At 45.0% G+C, this 27,041-nt stretch overlaps 1 protein-coding gene across 2 annotated transcripts; it reads right to left on the bottom strand.

Annotated features, from left to right (window-relative positions):
- Nucleotides 1–79: 79 nt before the first annotated feature.
- MYOM3 (myomesin 3) lies at nucleotides 80–26,019 on the bottom strand. Of its 2 annotated transcripts, XM_085559592.1 has the most exons (37): nucleotides 25,890–26,019; nucleotides 23,993–24,127; nucleotides 23,778–23,852; nucleotides 23,014–23,179; nucleotides 22,096–22,253; nucleotides 20,617–20,712; nucleotides 19,908–19,996; nucleotides 17,623–17,667; nucleotides 17,291–17,431; nucleotides 16,629–16,790; nucleotides 16,233–16,374; nucleotides 15,945–16,144; nucleotides 15,635–15,688; nucleotides 15,365–15,492; nucleotides 14,606–14,789; nucleotides 13,446–13,620; nucleotides 12,770–12,891; nucleotides 12,086–12,273; nucleotides 11,849–11,975; nucleotides 11,274–11,452; nucleotides 11,085–11,199; nucleotides 10,657–10,813; nucleotides 10,235–10,344; nucleotides 9,728–9,772; nucleotides 9,463–9,599; nucleotides 7,771–7,915; nucleotides 6,653–6,712; nucleotides 6,032–6,099; nucleotides 5,686–5,796; nucleotides 4,982–5,069; nucleotides 4,327–4,365; nucleotides 4,066–4,171; nucleotides 3,150–3,313; nucleotides 2,570–2,606; nucleotides 2,436–2,458; nucleotides 2,293–2,348; nucleotides 80–1,590 (listed from the first exon to the last, which is right to left on the bottom strand). In XM_085559592.1, exons 2-37 carry the CDS (start codon nucleotides 24,097–24,099, stop codon nucleotides 1,294–1,296), a joined length of 4,296 nt encoding a protein of 1,431 aa, XP_085415718.1. In that variant the 5' UTR covers nucleotides 24,100–24,127; nucleotides 25,890–26,019; the 3' UTR covers nucleotides 80–1,293. The 2 variants fall into 2 exon arrangements, with proteins under 2 accessions (XP_085415718.1, XP_085415719.1); XM_085559593.1 differs by lacking the exons at nucleotides 22,096–22,253; nucleotides 23,014–23,179; nucleotides 23,778–23,852; nucleotides 23,993–24,127; nucleotides 25,890–26,019 and adding an exon at nucleotides 20,824–21,601.
- Nucleotides 26,020–27,041: the final 1,022 nt, after the last annotated feature.

The raw sequence follows: 27,041 nt of genomic DNA, 5'->3' as shown, positions 1-27,041 counted from the left end.
GGGCTGGGATGTTGTGTTTGTTGTGGGTTACTGACCTTGGGTGTTTGCCCATCCTTGTTGGAAAGTGTTGCAGTGCAGCTTCATTTGTTTGTGTTTTGCTCACAACTTCTGTGTTTAACACATTCTCTGTGTCTTGAGTAGAATTCTTCAGATAAAGTTATAGTAGATCAAGGTAATTGGTACTGTACAGCAGGAACTTCCTAATTATAACAATGTTCTCTGCTGTGGGCACTTGAACCTTAAATGGTGGATAAAGAATGAATAAAACCATTCTATTTCTTTCAGAATTTTAGGCCTCCCATTGCTTGAGGACAGGCAAAATCATGTTGGAGTGGGACACGAGTGATTCTTTTATCCAGCAGATGTCAGTGATGTGCACCTAACTGAATTGAATTAAATTCAGTTTCTCTTTACTTTTTACTTTAAGAGAAGATAAAAGATAAAACATGGAACACTGACTGGAGAGTGAATGGAGGAAGCAAATAGGATGTGTTATTTTTTCTTCTCACCAACTGCACAAGGAATTCTTCACTCATACCAGCCCTTGAGTGATGTTCCTTGCTGTCTGTGCAAGCCTGACTGTTGATTTTGGAAGACTTTCATTAGATGTGTCTTGCAATTTCATTGCTTAATTCAAACAGAGGCTGTATCCCAGGGGTGGGTGACCTTTCCAAGTTAACTTTTCATTCTATTTAAATAGAAACCAAATGCTCAGGTTTTTCTTACCAATTCACCACCCTTTTTTTAGTAGGTAATTTTTAAGAAGATTCACACAGAAAGAGCTAGATTTGTAATTACATTTACCTATGAGAATTCCTGATTTGCAGGGTCATTTATATGTGTGGAGTGTGTTCTGACTTCCCATACACCCACAGGTGATTTCATCATGGATATACTCAAAGCAGTGCTGAGATGTCACCAAGGGTTTGAGTTTAATGACACACGCACACACAGGCTGCAAGAAAATCTGTTACATGTAGTGATTTAATGCAAAAACCCTCCACTGAAAGCCTCATGTGTGGATCCTCTGGTATTTCCCACACAGATTTATCAGGGCAAGGTCTTTCTGGAAGGTGAACATGCAGTGAACACACATGTGAGCACACACACACACACACACACACACACACACACACACACACACACACACACGAGAATTGTTCTCTAACAACTGCCAAAATACTGAAATATTGCTAAAATAAACACAGAGACAGAAGTCTGAATTTTAGGGTAGAGACTCTGAAAGGCATCTGAAGGAGTTAAATTCCTTTCAAATTCAAGGAGACAATTAATTCATTTACGCTTTTTTGTGGTAATCCTAGCTGGGACTTCCTGCTCTGTTCCTATTGGGATCTCCCCATGTTTATAGACACTGATAGTGACCTGCCCTGTTTCAGACCCATATTTATTCTTGACATAGATGCTGTATTTTCCTGTGTCTTCATTGCAGACTTTCTCTATGGTGATTGTGACCATTGAGCCCTTCACATCCATCTTGTATCTGTCCTTAAACTCAATGACCTTCTCGTTTTTGAACCAGGTGATCTCTGGGTAGGGGTCTCCAGACACACAGCAAGTTAAGCACAGGGTCTGTTGTGAAGCAGAGAACAGAAATGGATTATGGAGCTGTAAATGTGCAGGGAAAGTCAGTTCATAGAATCACAGCATCATTTAGTTGGAAAAAACCCTTAAAATCGAGCTCTTAACCCAGGCCTGCCAAGGCAATCACTGAACCCTGTCCCCAAGTGCCACATCCACACATCTTTTAAATTAAGAACAATAAAAATCAGTTCTCACATTTTCCTTAGGTGACATTCCAACAGTGATGTCTGATACTCCTTTTCCTGATAGCCTCCAGTACAATCAGGATTAACCTGCCTGAATTCACCGGGCCTGACTCATATTTGTCTTACTGTCTCTTTATAGCTTCCTGTGCTGTAAAGTGGCACTTAAACAGGCACATGGTGAGTTTGCAGTTACTTTTGCAGGGGTTTTGTGCTCCTGAGTAAAGAGGAATGTGACTCAGAAATGGAAGCAGGGAGTTGGACTGATGGGAGAATCAGGCCCAGCACCTAAAGGCCTTCAAAGTCCAATCCTGTGAAATGGGAGGACAACAGAAAGGATCTGGCTGTGGAGGTGACCCAGGAGGGCACCACTTCCCACCTCTGGCAATGCAGCAACTCAGAAAAGCTGCTGGCAGTGCACAGGAGGGTAACACAAGGATCTTTCCTCCCCATCAGTAATCCTTCTGTGTCTGTGCAAGGACAAATTAATGGAGTTACTCAATATCACCTTGTCCTCCATGATGGTGGCAACATCTGGCAGACCTTGAACAACTTTGGCACGACCTGGGTATGAACAAATAGAACCTTTTAGTTTTTCTTATCAGCAAACTTGCCTTTGTTTCACTGAAGGGAAGAGATTCATTTACTTACGCTTCTCTGCTATTGCTGCTTCCCTGAAAGGGAGAGAAAATGATTGTGGTTTGATTTATTAGCCATTATATTAACAATTTAGATTGTCAAATCAAAATAGATTTAGCTGTGAAAGTATTTAGGCAGGAACTTACTTTAGCCTCCTGTGCTCAGCCAGGGCATCTTCAAAAACTGCAAGAATGAAAGGTTTTAGGGAAAGTTGCCTTTTGTTTTGTTTGACTCAGTAGATTTAGCATTATATTGTTGTTATCAGTGCTGGGATTACATGGATAAACATAATTATCCTCTAGATAGTACCTGTCCCTGCCTTAAGGAAACAGCTCTGTTTGTGTACTGCTGAAATACGTGGGACTGAGTCCTCTCTTTCCAAAGAGAAGTTCAGAGGAGGAAAAAAAACTCCAACAGATTGGAAAAGCCTTTGTAAACATGGAAGTTCTCTTTTCCAAGATGCCACCTGTGAGCTCTGTTGTCCAGTGGAGGAATTGGACACATCCCAGGAGCAGCTGCCCCCTTCTCATCTTTTTCCCAGCAGTGCCACATCTCCCTAAAGGCTTCAATCCTTTCTCCTGCCCACTTGCCTCATGCTTCTGTGGGCTTTCCACTGCCCTCTTCACCCCAATTCCACATGGAAATCAGCTCCAGTAAGGGGGAGAGGAATCCCTGCCCAGGGTTTGAAGGGCTCCTGGAAAGCAGCTCAGGTGTGACTCAGCTCACCTTGCCCAGACAGGTCTGTTGACAGTTTGTGGGAGCTGTTCCCATCAAATAACTCCAGGGTGTATTTGCCCTTGTCAGCCTCCGTGGGCTCCAGGATGTGCAGCCAGATCTGATTCATGGTGCTCCCAGCTCTCATCCTGTCACGGCTTTCCAGTTGTTTCTCCCTGAGAAAGCAAGCAATGTCATTTCAGTCATATTTAGCAGAGCTGGAGAAATCACTTTTCTAGACCTATAGTGGTTGGAAGTGTGGGAGTCAGGATTCATTTCACTGAGAGAGGAAATCCCATGGGGCTGTACTTTGAGGCAGTTTGCCAAAACCTCACAAACTCTACAAAAGACCTCGTAGTTCTTATTTAAGGGACTAAATCCCATTTAGATGTTGAATATTTGTAAGTATTTAGCCCTTGAATGTTACTAAAAATTCACCTCCTTATCTACATGTGTAGGTGGTATCTAATAAAACACAGGCTCTCTATTTAGGAAGACATTATGAGGCTAAATTAGTCAATGTTTAGGAAGAATTTTGTAATTTTGGGAATATTTTTTATTCAGAGTTGGGGGAGAGAGTGGTTTAGGAAAACATTAAGTGGTAAAAATAAAAGTGTTTGAAAAAATTCTGTCTGTAACCAAGGAGGCTGTAACTGAACAGTATCATAAGTGCAGCATCATTATTATTCTAGGAAAGATGACTCCTTATAAATATTTCTGCAGTGCTGCAATAAAAATAACATGACTTTTCATTCTGGAATTCCCAGACACGTTCCAGGATGGGAGTGAATTGTGGATTTCAGCCCTTACTCAGACAAATCCACAGTTGCCTGAAAAATGTATGGGCTCAGGCCCAAATGTTTAATTTTGGATAGTTACAAGGAACAGTGCTCCAGAAGCTTTGCAAGTATTTTTTTTGGGGACTTACTTGTGGTACCAGGTGGTTTTCATGTAGTCTGTGTAGTACTTGACATCTGTGTAGATTTTGATGCCTTCCTCAGTGGGCTGGATCTTCAGAGGTGTGGCAGAAAGAGCTGGTGGTGCAACAGAAAGACTGAAATGGAGGAGGGATGCCCAGATTTACCTGTTCCATATCGAAATCCAGCCAAAGGAGCAGCTGGTTCCACACCCAGGGCCAGCTGTGCCACGCCACCTTTCCCCTCTGCTGTAGTGCTGAGAGCTGACATACCACTGATCCTGCACAGCTCCTTCAGAAGCTCCTCAAAGGCTGAAAGACAAAGATTCAAGTGTCTGTAAATACAAATCATAGCAAAGCACATCCAGTCTGCCAATTAATTTCACTGTGGTTAGGATGTTTTATATCCAGGGGTTATTTGCTGTCTTTTTCTGTGGCAAAGCTCCCTGGGAATGGAGTTTTAACCTCTGATTCATTTGTTTGCAGATGCTGGGCATTTCTTACTAAATTTAGCTGCTCCTATCTTCCTTCACACTCACCATGTGCCTCCCAGACAGGAGATTAATGTACCAGGTTTAAATGATGGATTCCAGATGTCGGGACAGCATTTAATCTTGGGCAGCAGAACCTTCTGATTGATTCTGGGTTGAAGTGACTGAAATATCCCTGAGCTTTTATCTCTGGGGCTTGGCAGAATTTATAATGCAGTCCTGGCTTGAGAAATGACTGCAGGTGAAAATGACATCAGCGTGTAGAGCAGGAAACTCTTTAAATTAACCAGTAACTTTTTAATGTGGGTTTTAACTCCTATAAAAGGACATAGGACATGTAGGTTTCATAGAAAGTGAGGATATTTGGTTTTAAATCCAAAATGAACTCAGGGAAGGAGTGTGAATGTGTCTTACTGCGTGATCCAAGGTTCTCTTACCCCCTTTTGTGAGGTCCAGCTGGGTGGAGTCCTCTCCTCTGTTATCTGAAACCACTGCTTTGTACAGGCCCTCATCTGCTGTGGTTACCTACCACATACATATGTGCATGTGTAATGTTGATTAAAATAACCCAAACAAGCCCCAAAACAAACAACACCTCTCCCAGAGAAATTTCCCATATCTGATACAAGGCAGGATGTGGAAAAGAGGAAAAAGTTGAGATTTTCTTCTTCCTTCCCTATGAATTTGGTTGAACTGAGCAGAAATTAGGGGGGGGAAAGGGTCAATTTGCCCCAAAACCTCCTGTGAAACAATAGGGAGGGTCTGGTTCAGAAACTGTTGGTTTTGGGGGGTCAGTAACTCAGCTTTTGCCTCAGTCCCGGTGTGAAACTGGCTCTTTTCAGCCTCTCGGGATGTGTTAAAAACTTCTGACTGTTAAAAGCTTCTTATTTCTAATTAGGATCTTAGAATCACAGCCTGGTTTGGGTTGGAAGGGACCTTAAAGATTGATTAGTTCCAACCCCCTGCCATGAGTTCCGCTAGAACTCAGATTCAGAACCATTAAAAGTTTTTTTCTCTTTTGCTTTTCTCAGTGTTTCTTTCACTCAGTGGGCACTACCCAAAACCCACGTGGAATATGAATAAGATCAGCCCATTTTTTTTTCTGTTTTCCTGTGAACCTCTGAAGTGTTTGATGTTTCACCTTTGGGATCTGCAGAGTTCCCATCCCAGTCTGTGGATCAAACACTCCACCAGCTCGTGCCTTGTGATTGAAGAACCACTGGAAGTTGGTGTCCTTCCTCAGGTTTGTTGCCTGTTTGAAGTCAACATTTAGAAGTCAAAATCCATTTGATTTCTTAATTCTTGGATGTCTTAATATGAATCATCACTTACATTACTACAGAATCGGAGAATTTCCCTTCTTTGTTAAAATTTCTGCCCCAAAAAAACCATCTCCTTACTGTCACTGCAGCAAAGCATTTACACGAGCACTGCTCATATCCTCTGAAAATTACACCTGAAATCGAATGCTGAAGGAATTCTGTTACCTTGCAGGTGAGGAGCACTTCACAGCTCTCCAAAACTTTCCACGTCAGGTTCTCTATGAAATGTGGACCTGGAAAAGAAATTAAATCTCTCTCGTGGTGCTTTTGCCGTGTTCCCTGTGGGAATGCTTCCATCTAGTGCTGGATTCCCGCAGTGCACAAGTGAATATTTTTATCCTCACTAGCAGGGAATCACCTTTCCAGTTGTATTATTTTTCCAATGAACTTGTTTTAGAAACTTATTTATTCATCAACATAAAGTAGGAGGTGAAAGTGGAATGCATGGATCTTTAAAAATTTAGCTAGGAATCCTGTTTTTTATAGGTGGATCTTAATTACAGAATGTATATTAGGGTTGGACAATTTTCAGAGTTTGAAAGTGTTCAGTGCCACAGCACTGATGCAGAAGATCTCCACTGATAAATCTGCCTAGCTTGGCTAAAACAAGTTAATTATTTTGATTTTTAATGGCAGGGGAAAGCAGCTGAAAATAAGGAGTGTTATCCCAGTGTCTTAATCATCTTGAATAATGTGTTTAAAAAGATGATGAAGTGAAATAAATTCGCTTGGGTTTTGCCATCCTGGTCTCATTCTGACAAGTCCTTAACCTTTGGCTGATCTTACCCTGCTTTTTCTTCCATTGTCTCCGTTTTGCTTCAGCTTCTTCTGCCACTTTAGCAAAAGCTATGGAACAGCAAAGGACTAAGTCAACAACCCCCCATTATTGGATATTTCCTGTACAAAAGAAGGTGTTATCATTAGAGCTATGCTGTTTGTTTATGCTGACCCTAACATTTATTTTCATTAAAACAAAAGAGCCACTGAAGACCTGGCCATTGAGCATTTAGTAAACTAAATACAGGATTTCACCATATAAAAATTTCACCATATAAAAATCTGAAATTAGAATATTTTAAAAGGAAGAAACACTGAAGCAGGCAGAGAGCACAACCCCATCTAACTTTAGTACCTGCCTTTACATTGTCAGTAAAGACAATGGGCACTTCTAGAGCACAGATCATCAAATGAATTTTCTGTCCTGAAGGCAGCAAGTGCTGAATCTCTCTGGGAAAGGCTTGTGTCTCTCCAGGGAGTCAGGGAGATCTGACATTTTATAGACATTTTCCATTCAAAAACTAAGGAAGCTTTAGAAGATTACTTGAAAGCAAAATGCAGAGAGCTGAAACCAGGGATAGGCACTCGATGGGGAAGGATTTGAATGAGAATCTTGTTCCTATTTTTAATTAATTTTAGGAGGCTCTCTGTACTGCATGTCCGGGGAGCTGTGTGTTCCATGTTGAGCTTTTGTGCCTTGTCCTGGAGTGCAGCTGATGCTTTCTTTATTACCTTTAGTGTAGTGGACCAGCTGCTAAATACACTGAATTTCCAGCCTGTTCCTGCCCTGAGATAAATGACTGCACACACTCCACTCTGCTGCCAAGGCTCAGTTCACCACTGCAAGCTAATATGTAAAACATTTGGAAGGAAGAACTAAGCATTCCATTTCAGCAGACTGCTTTTATCTTCAAGCACCTATTTATACGACCAAAAGCTTTAATTTATGGTAAAGAGAGATTCAGATCATTTCTTAAATGATTCCTGGATTTTAAATCTGGACTAAAATTTGCACTCCCCTTTCCCAGTGTGCCATTAGAACTGTTGGAAATACTTTGGGGCCTTAAGTGCCTCACAAAGTTTCCACTGAGCATGGCAGTCTATATTTGATCCTGAATTTCACTTACATTCATCCATGAGAACAAGGGTGAATTGATTTTTGGCTTTCCCATCTTTGAGCTGGGCTGTGTAGATCCCTTTGTCATCAGCACAGAAATCCTGGATTATCAGTTCCACGAGGCCTTTCTCTTTGACAAAGTTGATTTTGTGTGTCTGTGTAAAACAAAGGAAATAGGATAAACTGGAGAGATTTCCACCGTAGAACTGCTCCTGGCACAGCATCTTCTACAGCAGATATTGCAGTTATTTTGTACCTGTATCCTTATAAACTCCCCTCATTTTACAGGATGAGGAAGGCAGAGCACTGTGCTGTGCCAGGCTGTGGGATTCATCTCTTATTTATGTGTGCAGGAGTGGTAGAATTGCTTCCAGCAGAGAGAAAGTTTTGTAAAACCACCTAACCCAAAACATCCTTCCCTCATCCTTCCCTTCCACCGTAGAACTGCTCCTGGCACAGCATCTTCTACAGCAGATATTGCAGTTATTTTGTACCTGTATCCTTATAAACTCCCCTCATTTTACAGGATGAGGAAGGCAGAGCACTGTGCTGTGCCAGGCTGTGGGATTCATCTCTTATTTATGTGTGCAGGAGTGGTAGAATTGCTTCCAGCAGAGAGAAAGTTTTGTAAAACCACCTAACCCAAAACATCCTTCCCTCATCCTTCCCTTCCACCGTAGAACTGCTCCTGGCACAGCATCTTCTACAGCAGATATTGCAGTTATTTTGTACCTGTATCCTTATAAACTCCCCTCATTTTACAGGATGAGGAAGGCAGAGCACTGTGCTGTGCCAGGCTGTGGGATTCATCTCTTATTTATGTGTGCAGGAGTGGTAGAATTGCTTCCAGCAGAGAGAAAGTTTTGTAAAACCACCTAACCCAAAACATCCTTCCCTCATGGGTATTACAGAGCTGAAACCAGAATATCTGTGATTTTCAGTGGCATGGAAATGTTGCACTTGGTTATAATCTGTGATGTGTAGTTCTGTATTTGGCTAGGATGAGGAATATTTCCCCCTCTTGCTGAGGTGCAGGTACCACTGAGCTCCTGCACCCAAAAGTGCCAGGAGCCTAAACACAAATATCATCATTCTGCCCCTCTGCCCCGTTTGCTCTGAGCAAATATTGTCCTTCCAACGAGCCTGATAAATTGTGCAGATCCCTGTCAGTTCTCCAGTAAAGAGGAGATGGATTTTAGAAGAGATAAAACCTTGGATAAACTTGTTACATGTTGATTTAACCCCCCCAACAGGGCACTGACAGCTCTTAACTGCTCTGGCCTGGACCTGTCCTTTGTTCTGGGGGGTCCTGGCTGTTATCTGGGCATTGCTGCTCTGCACTGAGTTGACAGACCATGATTTATATTTGTGCTTCATTCTCAACTGTTCTCCCCTTTGGTTCTCTCATTCCAAGTATTTTTTAAATGTTCTAATATTAATTTGATATGGGAGGACAAGGAGGAGGCCTGAACATTTTTGTGGATGTTTGAGGAGGTTGGAGGGTGCTGTAACACACGGGGTTATTTCCAGTGCTTTGGACTGAGAAATAAATCACTTCCATCTGCTCTTAGAATTCATGAGATTTGCCTGTATTCAGTTCAAAATCCCCATCAAAATATCTGATGGGAGTTCAGAAAACTGGGAATGTGCCATGTTCAACAGTGGGAAAGTAAGTCAAGACGAAATGCAGAATAAAACCTACTGGGGTACTGGTGAGCTCCTTGTCATTGAAGATCAGGTGCAGCTCAGCTTTTGGGGACAGCTTCTCCACCTCCAGCCACAGCCTCACTTCCCCTTTCTCCAGAACATCGATGTTCCAGCCAGATATCAGCTTGATCACTGGCAAGCAGAGAGAAGCACCAGGGGAATCACAGGCACACCACAGGATTTGGCCCAGCCAGGGCTCTGCTGGGTTCCCCTTCCCCAGGCTGGCCCCCTCCTCGTGGCTTTTTGCTGCTTCAACTTACGTGGGTTCCTGATTTCATGGCTGCGTTTCAGTAGCTTGTCCAGATCTGAAATGCAGACAAGAAAAAGTCAACACTAGCCCAAACCAATTTATTGTATCTATTTAAGTTACTTTGTTGATAAACTTTATTTATGTCAGAGAAGATAAAACATTCAATAATGGGAAGGACTAGAAAAGGTGGTGAAGGGAATTGTTGGTTATAGCTGAATTAAATGTTGGCTGGATCAATTCAGGGAGCGTGCTATAGAAGTTGTAAATCACTGTGACAGTGTAGCCAAATGTGAAATCTGAACTGCAGTGGAAAAATGACTTTGCAGGAGCATGGAATCTTTCCTTAGGGGACTGTAAAAGAAACTGCCCTTGAGCCTTCAAGGAATGGGAAACATCTTTTTAGTGATACCATTAAGTGACATTAGTCACTCACTATTCTTCTGCAGGAAACTTTCCTCTAAACATCTAAGATTAGAAAATGAGGGCACATCAGTTTTTTGTTGTTGGCAATTTTTACCTTCTTTTGTTAAGGTGCAGCTGGCAGAGATATCATCATCTACATCTGTGACTTCCACTGAATACACACCCAGGTCCTTTTCTGAGGGCTCTTTCAGTATCAGTTTTGATCTAGAAGTAAAAAGAATAATAGCAAAAAATTATACTTTCCTCAGACATGATGTCTCCTGTAACAGAATTGGGTACACCTAGAACAGGAAATGCAGAACTCATTGGAATTTATAAATTACTCTGAGGAGCAAGGTAGAGATACTGGGAATAGGATGGCAGCTGCTCCCCAGATTGCACTGACCAGCCCATTTCATGGACTCCAGGGCTGGGAACCAGGGAAAGGAAGGGAAACATTTGACTTCACATTTTTCATGGTGTTTAATGCGTTCTTTACTCACCAGTTCATTTTCTCAGTGTGCATTAGATACTCACCTATTGCCTTTCTCTTCAGTCTGGACTCGGTCAGGGTCTGGAGGTCCCTCGTAGTCCTTTGACCAGATAAATTCAGAGGAGTCATTCTTTTCAGGAGCTTCAAAGGCCATATAAATGAAACCCTCTTCATCCACCCCGAGTTCAATTTCATTTGTGCCTGGATGTGTGAAAAACCCACAAAATATTCCTTACCAAAGCAGATCAGGGCTGAGCTTCTGCACATCTAACTCAAAAACAACCCCCAAAACCAAACCAAGCAGTGCACAGTTAGAGCTAATTTATTTGGGCAGCTTGATTTGTTCATCATTGTTTTGCTGAGGGTGTTTCTTGCTGTGAAACAAGTAGCTGATGCATCACCAAGCAGATTTTCATCCAGATCATACATTTATTTACTGACTGGCCCAGTCTCATGGCTTTTAGCTTCTTACCAGGTTTGGTTTTAGCCACCACAGGGTCTGAAGGGAGTGAAGGGGGTCCAACTCCAGCCTTGTTCAGTGCTCGAACTCGGAAAATGTAACACTTCCCTGTTTCCAGGTCTGAAACCTGCAGGGAACACAGCCAGGAATTAATGTCAGACTAAGACAAGCAGCACTTGGACACTAAGAGCAGGTACAGACCTTCATGTGGTTGGTAGCTGTAGGCTGCTTGTTTATTTGTTTCCACTCCTCTGAGCCTTCTTCACACAGGTCTATGAAATACCCTGTGACCGGCCCTGCCCCCAGGTACAGAGGAGCTTCCCAGTGCAGCTGCAGGGAGCAGTCCCTCACCTCAGTGCACCTGACGTCGTAGGGAGGGCCTGGCACAAAGGGAACAGGGCAAACTGCAGTTGGGTTGGGATCAGAGAGCATAGTGGGTCTGTAGGGGATGCTTTCTGTGGTAATTAGAATATTGAAATTAGACTATGAAGCAGCATAACCAGATGCTTTAATGGTATTTGCTGTGGTGTAAAGAAAAAGAGATTTAGTGTTTAGATCCTGATTCTTCATTCTCTGGAAACAATATTATTAAAAATACCTGGGTGCTCTATCTTCGTAATGCAGGAACAGCACCCTGCATCAGAACACGGCTGGAAATGTTTTGTGCTTTTCTGTCCTGGGAGCAACCATTTCTATGGCAGAAACCCCTTGGAAGAGTGAGGAAATAACAAATGCAGCTGGTGACATTTTCCTGGATGGTTTTACATGAGGGATACCTGGCTCTGGCATTGTCCATTCCTCACATCTGAACCAGTCGCTGGGCTCAGACACTTCCCCAACTCCAGCCCTGTTCATGGCACGGGCACGGAACTCGTACAGGTGCCCCTCCTGCAGGCTGCTGACCTTGGGGTGCAGAAGGACACACGTGGTCAGTTCAGCAGGACACTGAAGAAGTAGAAAAAGCCCAGCTCACCCTTGGTGCAGCTGTTCCCAGCTGTGCTCCAAATGGATACCGTGCAAACGCGCCGAGGAATCGGCCGAGTGTTGACTTCGTGCCAGTCTGGCTCAGAGTGGTCGTGCTGGTCCAGGAAATATCCCAGGATCTTTGTTCCTCCTTTGTGCTTCGGGGCTTTCCAGCCAATGGTCATCTCAGCCTTGCCACAGTGCAGCAGCACAAAGCCACGAGGGGCCGAGGGACAGGCTGGGCACAGAGGGACAGACAGAAGAGCAGTGTCAACACAGTGGCCATGTTCTCATTTGGAAGTCACAGCAAAAGCCTTGGATGTGTGTCACAAGGTTCCTTTCCTGGTGCTTTGTGGTCTGTGTGGCAGAAAAGATGGGAGCAGTGGCAAAATGGGGAACATGAGGGTTAGATCCTGGATGGTGTAGTTGTAGGGTTTTCTAATTTCCCTGAGAAATCCCAATGTTGATTTCTAGACATCACGTAACTGAGCACTTAAAATGGTCACTTGTACCCAGAGCCAAATTAACACCACAAATGTAACACACTGCTAGGTCAGAATGCTGATTAATTAACTCTGTCCCTGCTTGGCAAGTGTCATTGATGGCAGAAGCTGCAGGGCACAAGAAAATGAGTTCCCTTTTGTTTCTTTTCTCAGACACTGTCACCGCAGCAGGCAGTGGTGGCTGTGCCTGACACATGGGGTTGGAGGGGTCTCATTCTGGTCACTACTCACCAATCGCCGGCCTGACAACGATGGGATCTGTTTCTGGTGAGCTCTCACTCAGTCCTGCATCACTGACAGATTTCACACAAAACACATATTCTTTTCCAGGCTGCAGCCCAGGAACAGTAAATCTGGGAGAGCAAATTAATATGTGCACAGGTAAACAGTGGTGAAACAGACAGCAACACACTTTAATAAGGCTTAGTTCTTGGAAAATCATTATTTGTCATTACAAATTAATGTGTCACATGAAATGGCTCCAGACAGCTCACAGTGGGTATGGATCAGATGGAGAGGAATCACCATTGGCAGGAAGATAAACAGGACTTTTTAATGGATTTTTTCTGCTTGACATGTGACCCCCACAGCTGGAGAGTGAGTTCAAATTCTGCATGTGATTGACAGCAACTTACTCTAGTGGAAAACAGGCAAACCCGTGGAATGTGGTTCTGCTGGTGCCCCAGGCTCTGTGGGGCTGTACAGCCCATGGAGAGCACACAGCCTTGGCTGAGCCTTGGAGCTATCCCAAACCCTCCTAGAGGCCCTGGTGTTGGTGTGCCTGCCAGCCTGCGTGTGGGGACTGAAGGAAATTCTTTTTTTATCTGCAACACGACTCCAGGCAGAAACAGAAGAATCCCGGCTGGGCCCCTGTGATGGCTCAGGGGAGCAGAGGAGCTGCACTCACTCATTGCCTGTCACTGGCTTGTTATTGACTGTTTGCCATTCCTCCGTGCCCGTCTCCCGGCAGTAGATGTAATAGCCAAGAGGCTCCGGGCCATCCTTGGGCTTGTCCCACTGCACAACAACAGATGTCTTGGTGTCTCTGAATGCCAAAACCTGAGATGGTGGAGGCGGAGGAGCTAAAAAAGGGAAGAAACAAACAACACAGACACAAGTAGTGAGGGTTAAAATCTATAGTTTAAAAAAAGGCAAAACTATTATAAATGTGTCGGCCTGTTTGATTTAGTCACTTTTTCCAGAGCACCATTTTCAAATTGTTGCCCAGGGAAGCTGTGGCTACCCCATCCCTGGAAGTGCCCAAGGCCAGGTTGGATGGGGATGGAGCAGTCTGGGATAGTGGAAGGTCCCTGCCTATGGATGAGCTTTGAGGTCCCTTCCAACCCAAACCATTCTGGGATTCTGTGAAATTAGAGCAAAATGCCATGGACAGGGGCCCACTCTACAGGATCTGTTTTTGTGCTTGGGTTTGCCAGATGTCTTCTCCCTCTCCCACTGATTTCTGCAGTTCCCCCACACAACCTCTTCTGAAGCAGAGGAGGAACAAAGCTCATCTGTTGATTGTCCTTGCTCCACCCTGAAATGGGACCTGCTTCCCTCTGCATTTCCATTTATGAATGAACACTGGAGCAGCTTCAGCATGAGACAATATACAAATAAAGAGACAGTGCTCATCCCTCTGCAGAAGAGAAACACCAACATGAGCCTGTGGTCCTATTACTGTCAGCTCATCCAGGGAGAAAACAACCCAAAGTTGCTGCTGTCCCAGCTGAGCCCCCCAGCCCAGGCTGCTGCAGCCTCCTGCCATTCCTTCCACGCTGTCACCTCCCTCACACCATGCTGGAAGCATCCTTGGATTAAACACAGGCTTCAACTGTTCCCATTTTATTAAATGTAATTCCCCACTCACTGCTTGCTCAGATTAACACTGCCCTGACCAACTGCAAACCAATTAAAGAAGGATTTAGGGCGTCAAGAGATTTCCCTATATCAAAGTACTGCTGTGTAACCGTAGAGCACGAAGTTTAGAGGGGGGCGTGGGCAGGGGATCCCCCTCATTCCCTCCAGCCTATCCCCTCTGCACAGGGCACGTCCCGCAGGAATTACCGGGCGCTGCCCCGGCCGTGACGGGCGGGCTGGGCAGGGAGGGCTCGCTGATCCCGAACTTGTTCACGGATCGCACGCGGAACCGGAAGGATTTTCCCTTTGCCAGATCGAAGAGTGCAAATCTTGGGGAATTCGCTGGCGTCTCCAGGTTCACCATTTGCCAGGAGCTGCTGCCTACGAGCGACTGCAACAGAAAAGTTGATGATTTACAACTCCTAATGTGAACACAAAACCTTCCTGACCTGGGCTTTGTAGGAAAGGAATTTCAAAAAGCTCTAAACAAAACACAAACCAAAGCCATAAATTACTTATTTCTTGTTGATGTACCCACACTTTTCACCGTTGGCAGCAGAGGGCCCCTTTGCTACAGGAGGTGAGAAAGAAGAATGCATGAAAGGAGATTGGCGGAAGATGCTCATTAGCCAACAGAGTGATTACTGGGGAGCAGGACAGTGAGCTATTGTGCAGTTCTCACAGCTTTTCCACCTTTCTGGGCCGGAACAGTTCTTCCTGTTAGAATTATGCCACTGTTCTGTGGTGTTAAAATTCCTTGTCCATTCCATGTTAATCATTAGTGCTTGAGCTGGTGTCAGAGTCAGGACCATGGCTCAGGGCACCTGTGGGGCTGGAGGAGGCTGAACCAGCTGGGTTTGAGGCTGGATCTCCTAACTGGGAATGACCTCATCTGTGCCATGGCCCACCTGAGGAAGAAATGGTTCTGCTCTGCAGTTCCCCTCCTGTGTGATATTATTTTCTTACCTTCTCCACATAATAATTCAGTGGCTCTCTGCCTCTTGGATCTGGTTCATCCCAGGCCAAAGCCACATAATCTTCCCTGACCTCACTTGCATGAACATTGGTGGGTGGCAAGGGAATTTTAATGTCTCCTATGGGAAGGCAGAAAAGGCTTTAGTGATAATGTGGCAGGAAAATAAAAGTTCATTTACAATGGGTTCTGTTTTCCTGCTATAAATTAAGATTATTCAATATAAAGAAGGAGACAAACACTTTGGGGAAATTTGAACTCACCCTCCAGGTCATCCTTGGATATTTCTATGGTCCTGCCCTCGTCGTATGGAATCACTGCAATGACAAACAGGGCAGTGTTAGCCACCCACAGGAGGTGCTTGGGGAGAAGGGCAGAACCCAGGACTGGCTCGTGGGTTCTGTGCACAATTACAGACATTTTATGTCACAAACAATGGTATTTTGAGCTGTTTCTGTTCAGAGTGCTCCCAAGATGGGCTCAGCAAAGACATTTATGGGAATGGGGAGGATCTGCACTCAGTTGTTCCTGCAGCCCCCCTGAGGGAGCAGACTGTCCTGGGTTTGTACCAACCTGTCACTCTCTTGTCCCTGCTGGGGTCATGGGTGGTGACGGGGTCACTGGCCTTTGAAGGGTGGCTGGTGCCAGCCTTGTTGGCAGCCTTGACCCGGAACTGGTACGTCTGTCCCTCGGCCAGGCCCAGCACTGGGCACCTGCAGCCCTTGACAGGCTGGGCACTGCACTGCACCCACTCCTCTGAGCCAGCCACACACCTGCAAGGACACACAGCCCACGGGGCTCCTTCGTTCTATTGCCATCACCAAACGAGGTTCCTTAGCTCCAGGATGGTGCCTTACACACCTTTCAATGAGGTATCCCAGGATGGGGCTTCCTCCATCATCACTGGGTGCTACCCAAGAAAGGACCAAGCAGTCTTTGTTCACATCGTGGCATCTCACGTTGAGGGGGGATCCTGGGGCACCAGCTGTGAGTGCTGCAGCGTCTGCAAAACACCAAGTGAGGGTGGGTAGGTTTTCTTCTTTTCCAAAATTTTCATTGAGTAGCTTATTTTAAGTGTCTAAGGGCCTATCCCAGTAACACAATTTTCTAATACTGAAATCACCAGCGAAAATAAGATTTTGTCATTGTGATAATTGTATCCACACACAAAACTAGGAGCTGTTTCCTTGTGTGTGAGGGAGGGAATTCCTTTATGCCAAGGTCTTAGGAAAGGAGATCAGTAGGTTCTGCAGGTACCTCTAACAAACACATAAGTGGTCTGCTCCTTGTATCCATCCAGCGAGGGGACACGGATGGTGTAGAACCCCTCATCCTCCTTGTGAGCACACAGCACTGTCAGAGAGGCCTCGTGCTCCTGGAACCTCAGCTCCTGACCTTCTGAGTCCTGCAGCAGCTCCCCTGTGGAGCAGGAGAAGGGAGAAAGGAAGTTCATCTGCATTTGCCTGCTTAGGAGTGGCAATATTTATTCCCAAATGCCTCAAAAAGGCACAGAATGAGATGAGAGATCTCTAAGATATTCCTGGTGTTATTTTTGTGCCTCCAAATTGCAGCTGTGGACTCTGATCCACAGAAAGACTCAAATCCTTGATTGCCAGCAGAACAACACAGAGTATCCAGAAGTTTTTCTCACTGGAGAACCACAGGCTTTTCAAACTAAGGCTCTTCAAATATTCTTATGAACAGGAATATCATTACCTCCAAAACATGTCAATAGTATAATCCTTTACAAACAGGGAAAACATTAAACAGTAACATCTGTCGCTTGAGCAGAGCTGAGAACAGCTCAGGAATCCTGAATTTTAATTTTTTTTTTTCTGTGAATATTCAATCACAGCTGTGAATTCCAGTGGGATATTCCCAGAGGTAAATGCACATGAACTCAGCTGTTGCCTACAAACCATCTCTGAACCAGGTGATGCCTCGTTGGTGGTCCAGTAAATCAGAGGACAAGTAACAGGACAGGGTGAAAGGCTCCTTTTCTCTGGCAAATAAGGGTTTCAGTGGAAAAGCAAAATCTGCCTCTCTGGCCAAAAGGGATCCTGTGGAATGAAAGTCAGCATGAGAAAGAGACTTCCAGAGCTTCCTCCTGTAGTATTTTTATTGTCATATATTTAGCGTGAGCCTTGCACTTTGTATGTGCAATCAGGATGACAGGAAAAGCTCTCAGGGAAAAAATCAAATTGCATCAGGCTATAAAAATAATTAATAATAACATCAATGGTTTACTCACTTTTGTATATTTCTGAATCAAATCCTGATTCCTTTCCATAATATTCTATAAGACAAGAGGAAAATACATTTAGCAAATCTCATGGAGTTTTTTTCTTCTTAATAACACCCAGTGATGCTCAGCAAACTGTTTTTCTCTCAAGCCAGCCCTTAATTTGAACCTTTAAAGTGTCATCATGGGGTAAAACTTTAATTCATTTGACAGCTGATGCCCTTCACAAGCCTCTGGGGATGTGTCTGCAGGGGAAATTGTTCCCATGACTGTTCCAGTGGAAGCAGTCCTGCTCCAAATGCTCATGTACACTCAGTTATTCTGAGCTGAGGAGGGCTTTGTCACTTTGCCTTTTCAAGCAGGCAAGTTAAAGCCAAATCAAATCAAGATTTGAATAAAAGCAACCTCCAGGGTTCTAACAGTGTTCCCAGAGGATGATGTGGGATTCTTGGAAACTACCAGTGATTGGGACTTGAGGATTGAACCAAAGGAGAGGATGTACAGAGACAGAGGCAGTTCCTGGAGCTCAGGGAAGGATGTCCCCAAATCAGCTGTCCTGGCTTCTCTGGAGGCATCACAGATCCACCTGCTCTGGCCTCTTGGCATCACAGCACAACATGAAGTCATTTGGAGCTGAAAGCCAAGAACTGATGCACTTAGGATGAAACGGAGGTGCTTTTCTCTCAAATTGCAACAAATGCCCATAAAATAAATCCTGCACATCCAGTGGTTGAAGTTGGGCAGTAGCAGACCCAAAAATGAGGAGTGAGTGTGACCACTGGAGAGGAGGAAAATACAAAGCCCTGGAGGTAAAACAGCCCTGTGAGACCCTCAGTGATGTCTCAGGGAAAGGGAACTGTGGATCCCAGGGACTCTCCCCTGGCATCGAGGCCTTTGCAGGCAGCCAGGGCCAGGGGAGGAGATGCCACGGCCTGCCTGGGCACCAGGAATGTTTCCAGGGGAGGCAGGATTAAGGCCTGGCTGTAATCTCTATTTTCAGAGCAGTAAATGCAGATAGCAGAAGGAAGACTCGGGTTACTGGGAAGGGTCTGGGGGAGGAGCAGTGTCTGCAGTGCTGTGCAGGGCTTTGTCCCTGAGGTTAACCAGGCACTCAGAGGTGAGGAGAGCTGTCCCAGCCAGCCTTTCTGTGCCAGACCACAGCTCCTGTTCCATCCTCATGCTCTGATCCTGAAGATCCCACAGGGAATTGAGAGGAGCGGGTTATTATTGGCATGGGATTTTGCCTTCAGGCTGCTGCTTTGTGGCAAAGGGCAGCTCCTGTCATGGCCATACTGAGAGAACCTCCTGGTAACTTTTGCTGTCTGCCTGCATTAGGGTAGGGGGAATTTAGGAATCTGGGAAGGATGCAAATGGAGATTTTCTGGGCTGTTGTACCTGGTAAATGCCTGCTGCATGTTTCCAGTTATGCTGAATTTTGGCACTGTTTAATAGAAGGACCTGAAAGGTGTGATAATACACTGCTTTTACAATCCTGGAGTCACAGTCTCCTTCAGGGATCTGCATCCCAGACAGGATTCAGCTCAAAATATGGCATGTGAAAATAAGTGTGATAATAACACAACCCATGGCAGAGGGCTCTGTCAGTCCCACTAAAGGGTGTAATTGTCTGCAGTCCTGTAGGTCTGTTCTGTCCATGCCTTTTATTACCAAATTGTAATTTAGATATAAATAGATGAAATATGAACAGCTAAACTGTGATCCTGTGAGACTGCTCTGCATATTTCCTAAAGCTTGAGATTATTTCCCTTTTTAAGTGCTGGTGGTTTATTTACTTCCTTCCCCACGTCTGGCTTTGGCTGTGCACAATGTGTATCTGTGGAGTCTGTGCCAGTTATTTCAAGAACAGCACAAATCCAAGAGGAAAATCTTGCATTTGCCCATGGTAGTTACTGATTTCAGGGAAAAATGTGGCATTCTCTGCAATAATGCACTGAGAGGTCCCACTGAAAGCCACAGAAAGTTCTTGGGGAGCCATTTCTTGCTGATCTTTAGCAGACTCCTTGTAAGCCTGTTGAGTTCCACTGTGGGGCTGTTTCAGAGCAGTCCAGAAGAAATAAGCACCTAAATTTAGTACAATTTTATCCCAGTGAAAGCACAGCTGTGTCCATATGGAATCTGAAAGGAAAACCTTTGCCTGGGCCCAGAAGTGACTAAGGAAGAGAAGCTGTTCTGTCCTTTTCCAGAGTGCCTGTGTGTGCCTATCAAATAATGAAAATATTTAGAAGACTCTGCAGTATTGGAAAGTTTAAACCCAAAGGAATATTTGTACTTACTCCTGACAAGCACTGTAGCAAAGGAATAAGCTTCACCATACTGGTTCTTTACCTCCACACTGTACTCAGCAGAATCTTCCATGGAGCATCTGAAAAAAAAAATTTCTTTCCTTCATATTTCACAGGACAAATTCAAAGGGGTTCCCCTTTAATCCCAGGGGTGTTTGCTTTTCATCCAGAAGCTGCTTTTCCTTTCAATTACAAGGATTTCTGGTAATTTGTTGTGATTTTTTTCTCTTGAGATCCAGAAGGGAAGCATTTTAAGTACTGAAGAAGCAAAAGGCCTGTGGAACACTTCATTGCACTGAAGATTGGCATTTGTCTATCACTGATAATTTATAGATCAGAACTAATGTTGTTCTGGTTACACTGATCTATCCCAAATCACATTTTCTGTCTGCTCATGAAGTGCTTGATGTGCATTCCTTACCCTGAAGTAAAAAATGTTGCTGATACATGAAAAGAGGAGCCGAAGTAAATGAAGTAAATTGTTTGTTTTTGTTTTATTTTTCATAGTTTTTTTTTTTTAAACCTTGCAAAATGCTGTGGAGATTGGCAAAGGTTTAACTCAAACACAACAGCCTAAAGGCAGGCAAGGTCAGATTCCAGAAGAATTACTTGGCTTGTTTATCATACACAGACTGGGAATTTAGGGCGAGCCGGTCTCACTCAGCTGAAAAAGCAGCTCAGCCAAGGGCACAGCCATTACCTGCTGATGTGCAGGGTCAGCATCCCAAATTCATTTTTAATCTTGTATTTTCCTGCCGGGGCTTGGCGGAGATCGATGGGGATTCCATTTTTATACCTGGTGGAAAAGAAGGAAATGTGCTGTTAGGAGAGGACCCACATCAACCACCACAGGAGAGAGGAGCAGACACAATTCCCTCTTTTACAGATCTCCCTCTTCAATCCAAACCAGTGTGGCAGCTAAAGGCAGACCCCTCCATGGTCCCGTGTGGCTGCTCAGCCTTGGCTTTACATCCCCTGCCCTGCAGCTCCTGTGAGTGAGTTCACAGATGTCTCTTCCTTGTGTTCCCAGGGATGTGTGGGAGGCTCAGATTCTCTTTGCTCTCTGAATAATTCAGAGAGGTCGTTCTGGAAGGACACAGGACACGCAAAGCTCCCACAGTGGCAGAGCTGCTGCCCACGAGTCATTAGTAATGCAAATGTTTGCACACTTAAACCTTCCAGAGGTCAACGGCCAATCACTTCAAACTCATCGAAATCCACTCTGCAAGTTGCTTTTTTGAGGTGGTCTTTCATTTATTTCTGGTATTTATGGAGTATGCTGCACTCAGACCCAGTCCATAACACTCCCCCTGAGGCTGGTTCATATACAAAATGACTAAATTACAATTGTATTGTATTTTACAAACTGTAGAAGCAGCAGCAATTTAATGCTGAAACTCTCATGGTGTCCAAGGCAGCCAGGCCTTGTTGGGGCGTGTTTGTGGTGATTTAGTTGTGAAAGGAGGTTCTGCTTTTTGAGACTTAAATCCCAAGTTTGCCTGGGGGAAAACCAAAGGAAACAGGGAAACCTCCGTGAGCACCAGCCCTGTCCCAGAAGGAATCTCTAGGAAATGGGGAAACCTCCATGAACTCAGCCCTGTCCCAGAAGGATCCCACAGGAATGTCCAGGAAACAGGGAAACCTCCATGAACACAGCCCTGTCCCAGAAGGAATCTCTAGGAAATGGGGAAACCTCCATGAACACAGCCCCATCCCAGAAGGAATCTCTAGGAAATGGGGAAACCTCCATGAACACAGCCCCGTCCCAGAAGGAATCTCTAGGAAATGGGGAAACCTCCATGAACACAGCCCCATCCCAGAAGGATCCCACAGGAATGTCCAGGAAATGGGGAAACCTCCATGAACACCAGCCCTGTCCCAGAATGAACCTTTTAGGAGTGTTCAGGAAACAGGGAAACCTCCATGAGCACCAGCCCTGTCCCAGAAGGAATCTCTAGGAAGTCCCACAGGAATCTCTAAGAAACAGAGAAACCTCCATGAACACCAGCCCTGTCCCAGAAGGAATCTCTAGGAAATGGGGAAACCTCCATGAGCACCAGGAGGAATCTCCTGGAAATGGGGAAACCTCCGTGAACACAGCCCCGTCCCAGAAGGACCCCACAGGAATCTCTAGGAAACAGGGTGCCGTGTGCCCGTGCCCGTGCTGGCAGTGCCATACCAGGTGGCCTGTGGCACAGGGGTCCCCAGGACGGTGCATGCCAGGGTGACATCCATCCTCTCCCACACGGCGTGTGCCCGCAGCGGGATCCAGAACAGGGGCGCCCGCCCCGCGCGCAGCTCCAGGAGCTCCTTCTGCAGGCAGGACTTCTCCAGAGCCTGTGCCAGGGAGACACTGCTAAAGGCTGACAGAGAAGTTGTTACACAAATTCATTACACAAATCCTCTGGCACCAGGGACCTGTGGTAACATTTCAGTGGCAGGGTGCAAGGCCTTTAGTTGGAGGGATTTTGGGGTTGTCTTAACACCTGCGTAGGTGTATTTGAGAGATAGTTATTTACTTTAAAAATTTGAAAGGTTGATTACACTTTAATAAAAATATAATAAAAGGAGGAAATAAGGAAAAATTGTAGTGCTGGGAATTGTCTCGTGGTTGCCTACTACGTGGTTGGTTTGTTTTTAAGATGGGTGTTTAGTCTTTTACACTCTTGGGGGTTGTATTAGCCAACCCTGGCCCCTCTCAGAGTTTGTTAGTTCACTCTTTTTTGTTGTTTACTGGCGACTGCTTTCTTCTAACTTGGTTGGAGGGTCAGGTGTTGTCATGCCATGCTCCCCTAGCAACAAGGTTTTCCATTCCCAACTGCCCCATGCAAGGGGCCCACGTGCACACCTTCTTTCTACCTGTCCTAGGCAACCCAAGCTGTTTGTTGTGGCTGATGGCAACAATACAGAGAGGGGAAAAAAGGGAACTATGGGGACAACAGAGGCCATCGAAACTACAAGAACATAACTATACATCAATAAAACTTCTCTTGATATTCACACAATATTCATCCCAGCTCCTTATGCATCTGTAACATGCAGGATGCCAGGTTGAGCCCTGTTGGCATCTGCTGCCAGCAGAGGTGTCTGCTCTGACCTTCCTGCGCAGGCCCTTCCGGTCAGCCCTCGCTCGGAGCTGCCTGCAGATCCTGAGGAGCTCCTCTTCCATCTTCTCCGTGTCGTTCCCAAAACGAATCCTCTTCTGCCCCCTCTGTTCCAGCTCCAGGATCTCAGCTTCCCTTCTTAGATTGTACTCCCTGGAACTACATGATGATAAAAGCCCACAGAAGTCAAGATAAAACTCATTTTCTCTTTTTTTTAGGGTGTTTTTTGTTGTTGATAGCAGACTTATTGGTTAAATGAGGAGTGGTAAGGACAGAAACACCAGCTGATGGAGTGTGGGTAGGAATGTCAGGGAATTATCTCCGACAGGAACCAGCACTCCCAGAAGAGATCAAACTTCCATGGGGACCTACTGTTTGGCCACTTCTAATCCTGGGGAGGAAGCTGGGAAAAGGATCAAAGGGAGGAGAGATGTGCCTGAGATTTTCTGGGAAAGAGGGAGAGTCTCATCTGTTAGTATTCATTTATTAATCTGTCAGTATTTTCTATGTATTCCTATAAAATCTGGTTTCTCTCACACCCCTACCTGTAAGCAGGACGATGTTCCTCATTATCACATGGCAGCATCATTTAATTTCCTGCATTTTAGTTGAGGCCTGGTGTTTTTAAAGGAAAAACCTCTGGGTTGAACCTGTTCTTTTTACTTCCAGCAGCATAAGGTGGAAGCTGTGACCCTGATACAGAGCTGTGATGTTGCCCACAGTGGTTATATTGGAATTAGAATAATTCCTGACTTACTTTGCTGTTTCAGAGGTCAAGGCAAGGGCAGCTGCTATCGATAGGTCTGAAAGGCTGAAGGTCTCCTCTTCCTCACTTCCAGGGGCAGATTCATGGAAAAGAATCCAGATAATGTTCCATCATTTCACAAACTCAGAATTCTACAAATCTGTGAATGTGTAGAAAGCCCCGTGTTCACCTGATGGACTCAACCTGTCCCTGACTCTGGGATTTACCTGGTTTTAAACCTTTTTTTCCTGGTTGTGGAGGTCATTTCCAAGCTCTGTTTCCTCTCCTCCTTCTGCTCCTCCTCTCTGTGGTGGAAAAAGGCTCGGGTTCCCATGGCGAAATATCAAAGCCAAACTTTAATGCTGGAATAGATTGAAACATTCAGATCAGACACTTTAACAGAATCTTTTTAAGTCCTTGCTCTGCTTTGGCCTTCAGGGGCTGCAAGTGGAAGTTCATATAAAAATATTTTCTGACATCCACACTATGAGAGGGGTTTGCTTCATGATGCTTCTGTGGAAAGTGGGATCAGGGGGAGGAATGGAGTCTCTCAAGGCAGCTGGAGCTGTCCCAGAGCAAGGAACAGGCAGCCCCTTGTGGGTAGGTTTGTTTCTCCAGGATCTCATCAGGAATCCTGGAATGGTTTGGGTTGGAAGGAGCCTTAAAGTCCATCTGATGGGCAGGGCCAGCTCTCCCCAAACCAGGGTTGTTCCAGCTGCTGAAACAGAGCTCTCCCTCATGCTGCCATGTACAAATCTGTAATTCCCCATGCCCAGGCTGCACACAGAACAGTCACAGCTCAGCACTCCCAGAGGAGAGTGCTTTATCCAGTCCTTCCATCCTGAGGGATCACCTGTTTCTCCTGAGCTCTTAGGGAAAGGTTGGAAAATCACGGAGAAAACAGCATCCTCCCAAATATCAGCCTACACAGAGCGGCTCAGGAACAGCAGGATTCTCCCAAAGCGTGGCCAGAAAAGCTTCCCAGAGAAATCCCATTGCACAGGTGAAACACAGGAGCAAACATTGGCACTCCTGGCTCCCATCCTGGCTGTTCCCAGCCTCTGCTCTGGGAACCCACAGCTCGCTGCTTTTAGCCTCTGACTAATGGGTGGGCATTAAAAGCAATTTTTCAAGTGGATCCCTCCTCATCTCCCTCTTAGTTAAATCCCTGCAGTTAAATCCCAACCACCCAGCACGATCCTTGCCTTGGCCACATTCACAGGGTCTAAAAGCTCAGGTTACTTTGGAAAAGCAGCTTTGCAAATGTAATTGTTGCTGAAGAGAATTTGTTCAAGCATAGTTGCAAATCTTTCCCTAGCTCGTGTTCCATGACTGAAATTTTCCCTTGGCAAATCTTCCACCTGGATTTGAGCTTTGCTGCTTTCGAATCTGAACTTGATAAAAATACAAACCCTCAGCTTTTCTTAGTATAATGTTCTCATGCAATTTTTTTACTTGTACAGTTTTCTGTTGATGTAAATAAATTTCTTATAAACAGTCAATGGAAAAGCAGGGTTGTTGTGGTAAATGGAAAATATCCCAACATGCAAATGAAAATACAGAATTATCTTGATAATGTTTCCTTTGTGGGCATTAAATTTGGTAGAAACAACAAATGCTGACAAGTAAAAGAAGAAGACAAAAAAGCAGACTTTTATGAGAAAAAAAAATCATTGTAATTTCATAGCTCCTGGTGTCTTCAGAAGTGGTTCAGCTGCAGAATGAGTCCTGTGATCCTGGGCATCAGAGCCTTGTTTCCGTGCTCATGAATAATTACTGATACAGACTCATTTTTACTAAATAATGGGTTTTATTTTTCCCTGAACAAATTTCATTTTTTTATACTCACTGTTAAAACCTACACTTTTCAATTCAAATGCAAATTATTTTCTAAACATGCCAATAAAACAGAGCAGATTCAGGTGAGAAAACACGAAGCAAACCAGGATTTTCATCATAACAACACTGGAAAAACAATCGTTAAAACAGATACAATCACAAAGCAAAATCTACTTCTGCAGAGCAAGTCAAACAAAGCTGTCACACAAAACAACTGATGCTGCTCTGAAGATCCTACAAAATCCAGAATAAACAGCAGTTTATTTGCAGATAAACCAAACTCACCCGTGAAGGCTGCAGGGAGAGCCCCTGTCCCCAGGCAAGGCAAGGGACAAAGGAGGTTTCCTTCTCCCTGGTGATGACACGAGGATGACTCTCCCCAAAAGAATGTTCCCCATGTTGGAGTGCCCATCCTGCAGTCAAATATAGCCCTGCCAGGCCCTCCCCGGACAATGGGGATGGCCCAGCTGGGACACTCACTGCTCACTGCAGTGCCCACCCAGCTCTGCCAAATCACGAGCTGAGGGGGGACATGCGCCTCCAAACTCCACAGCACTGGAGTATGCTCTGCTCTTTAAGGATAGAAGCTCACAAAGCATCTAAACTGAATTATGAAGATTTTAACACTGCCCAGGAATGGCCCTGGGGGTAACTTTGCCATTGCTGCCTAACAGAGTGATGTCATCTGCTTTGACACCTCTTTAGTGAATGCCAACCCCAGGCAAATCTTGGCAGTGTCTGATTACACCAGGAGCCCCAGCAGCTCTCAGGTTTTGGTGGGGTGTGACTGTTTTAGTTCCTTTTTGCAGCAAACAAAGGCTTGGTGCCTCAGAGCAGGGGAACTTTGTGTATCCAGCAGCCCATGGTGGTGTCTGAGAGTTTAGGGCAGGGGCAAAGAACAGATTTTCCATTTATGTGAGGTGCTCCTGCAGTGCCAGCATGCAGGGAAAACCCTTCCCAGCAATGTGAGGAGCAGGTGATGTTTCTTGTGGTGCCCTGTGACAATGAATTCCACCATCAAATCTGGCACAGTACCAGCAGGAGCCATTTCTAGGACCCTTACTTGCTTCACCATCCAAACAAAGAAGAAACCGAGCAGGATCAGCACCAGAAGTCCCAGGAGCTCAGGTGTGAAGTTCATTTGGTGGCTGTGTCTGTGACATTCCTAGGAGAGCAATAAACAGGAAGGACTGGGCTGGCATGTCTGAAGCACTTTGGGGTGAGCTGAGCTGACAAAGGGAAGGAGCACTTCCCTTTCATTGGTTTTGAATCCATGGTCACTTGAGTGCTTCCCTGAACTTTGTATTATGAGAAATAATGTGTAATTATCATCTATTCTGCTTAAAATTAATAATTTCATTCATTTTGTCACATCAACCCTCTGTTATAAAACTGATTAATTTAGACGGGCAGGCACTGATCTCAGGGACAGAACTG

The sequence above is a fragment of the Lonchura striata genome, chromosome 23, assembly GCF_050655825.1.
Source record: "Lonchura striata isolate lonStrDom1 chromosome 23, ASM5065582v1, whole genome shotgun sequence".
In the NCBI taxonomy this organism is placed as follows: Eukaryota; Metazoa; Chordata; class Aves; order Passeriformes; family Estrildidae; genus Lonchura; species Lonchura striata.
Note: the sequence above shows the minus strand (reverse complement) of the source record. Positions and strands in the feature narration are given on the sequence as shown.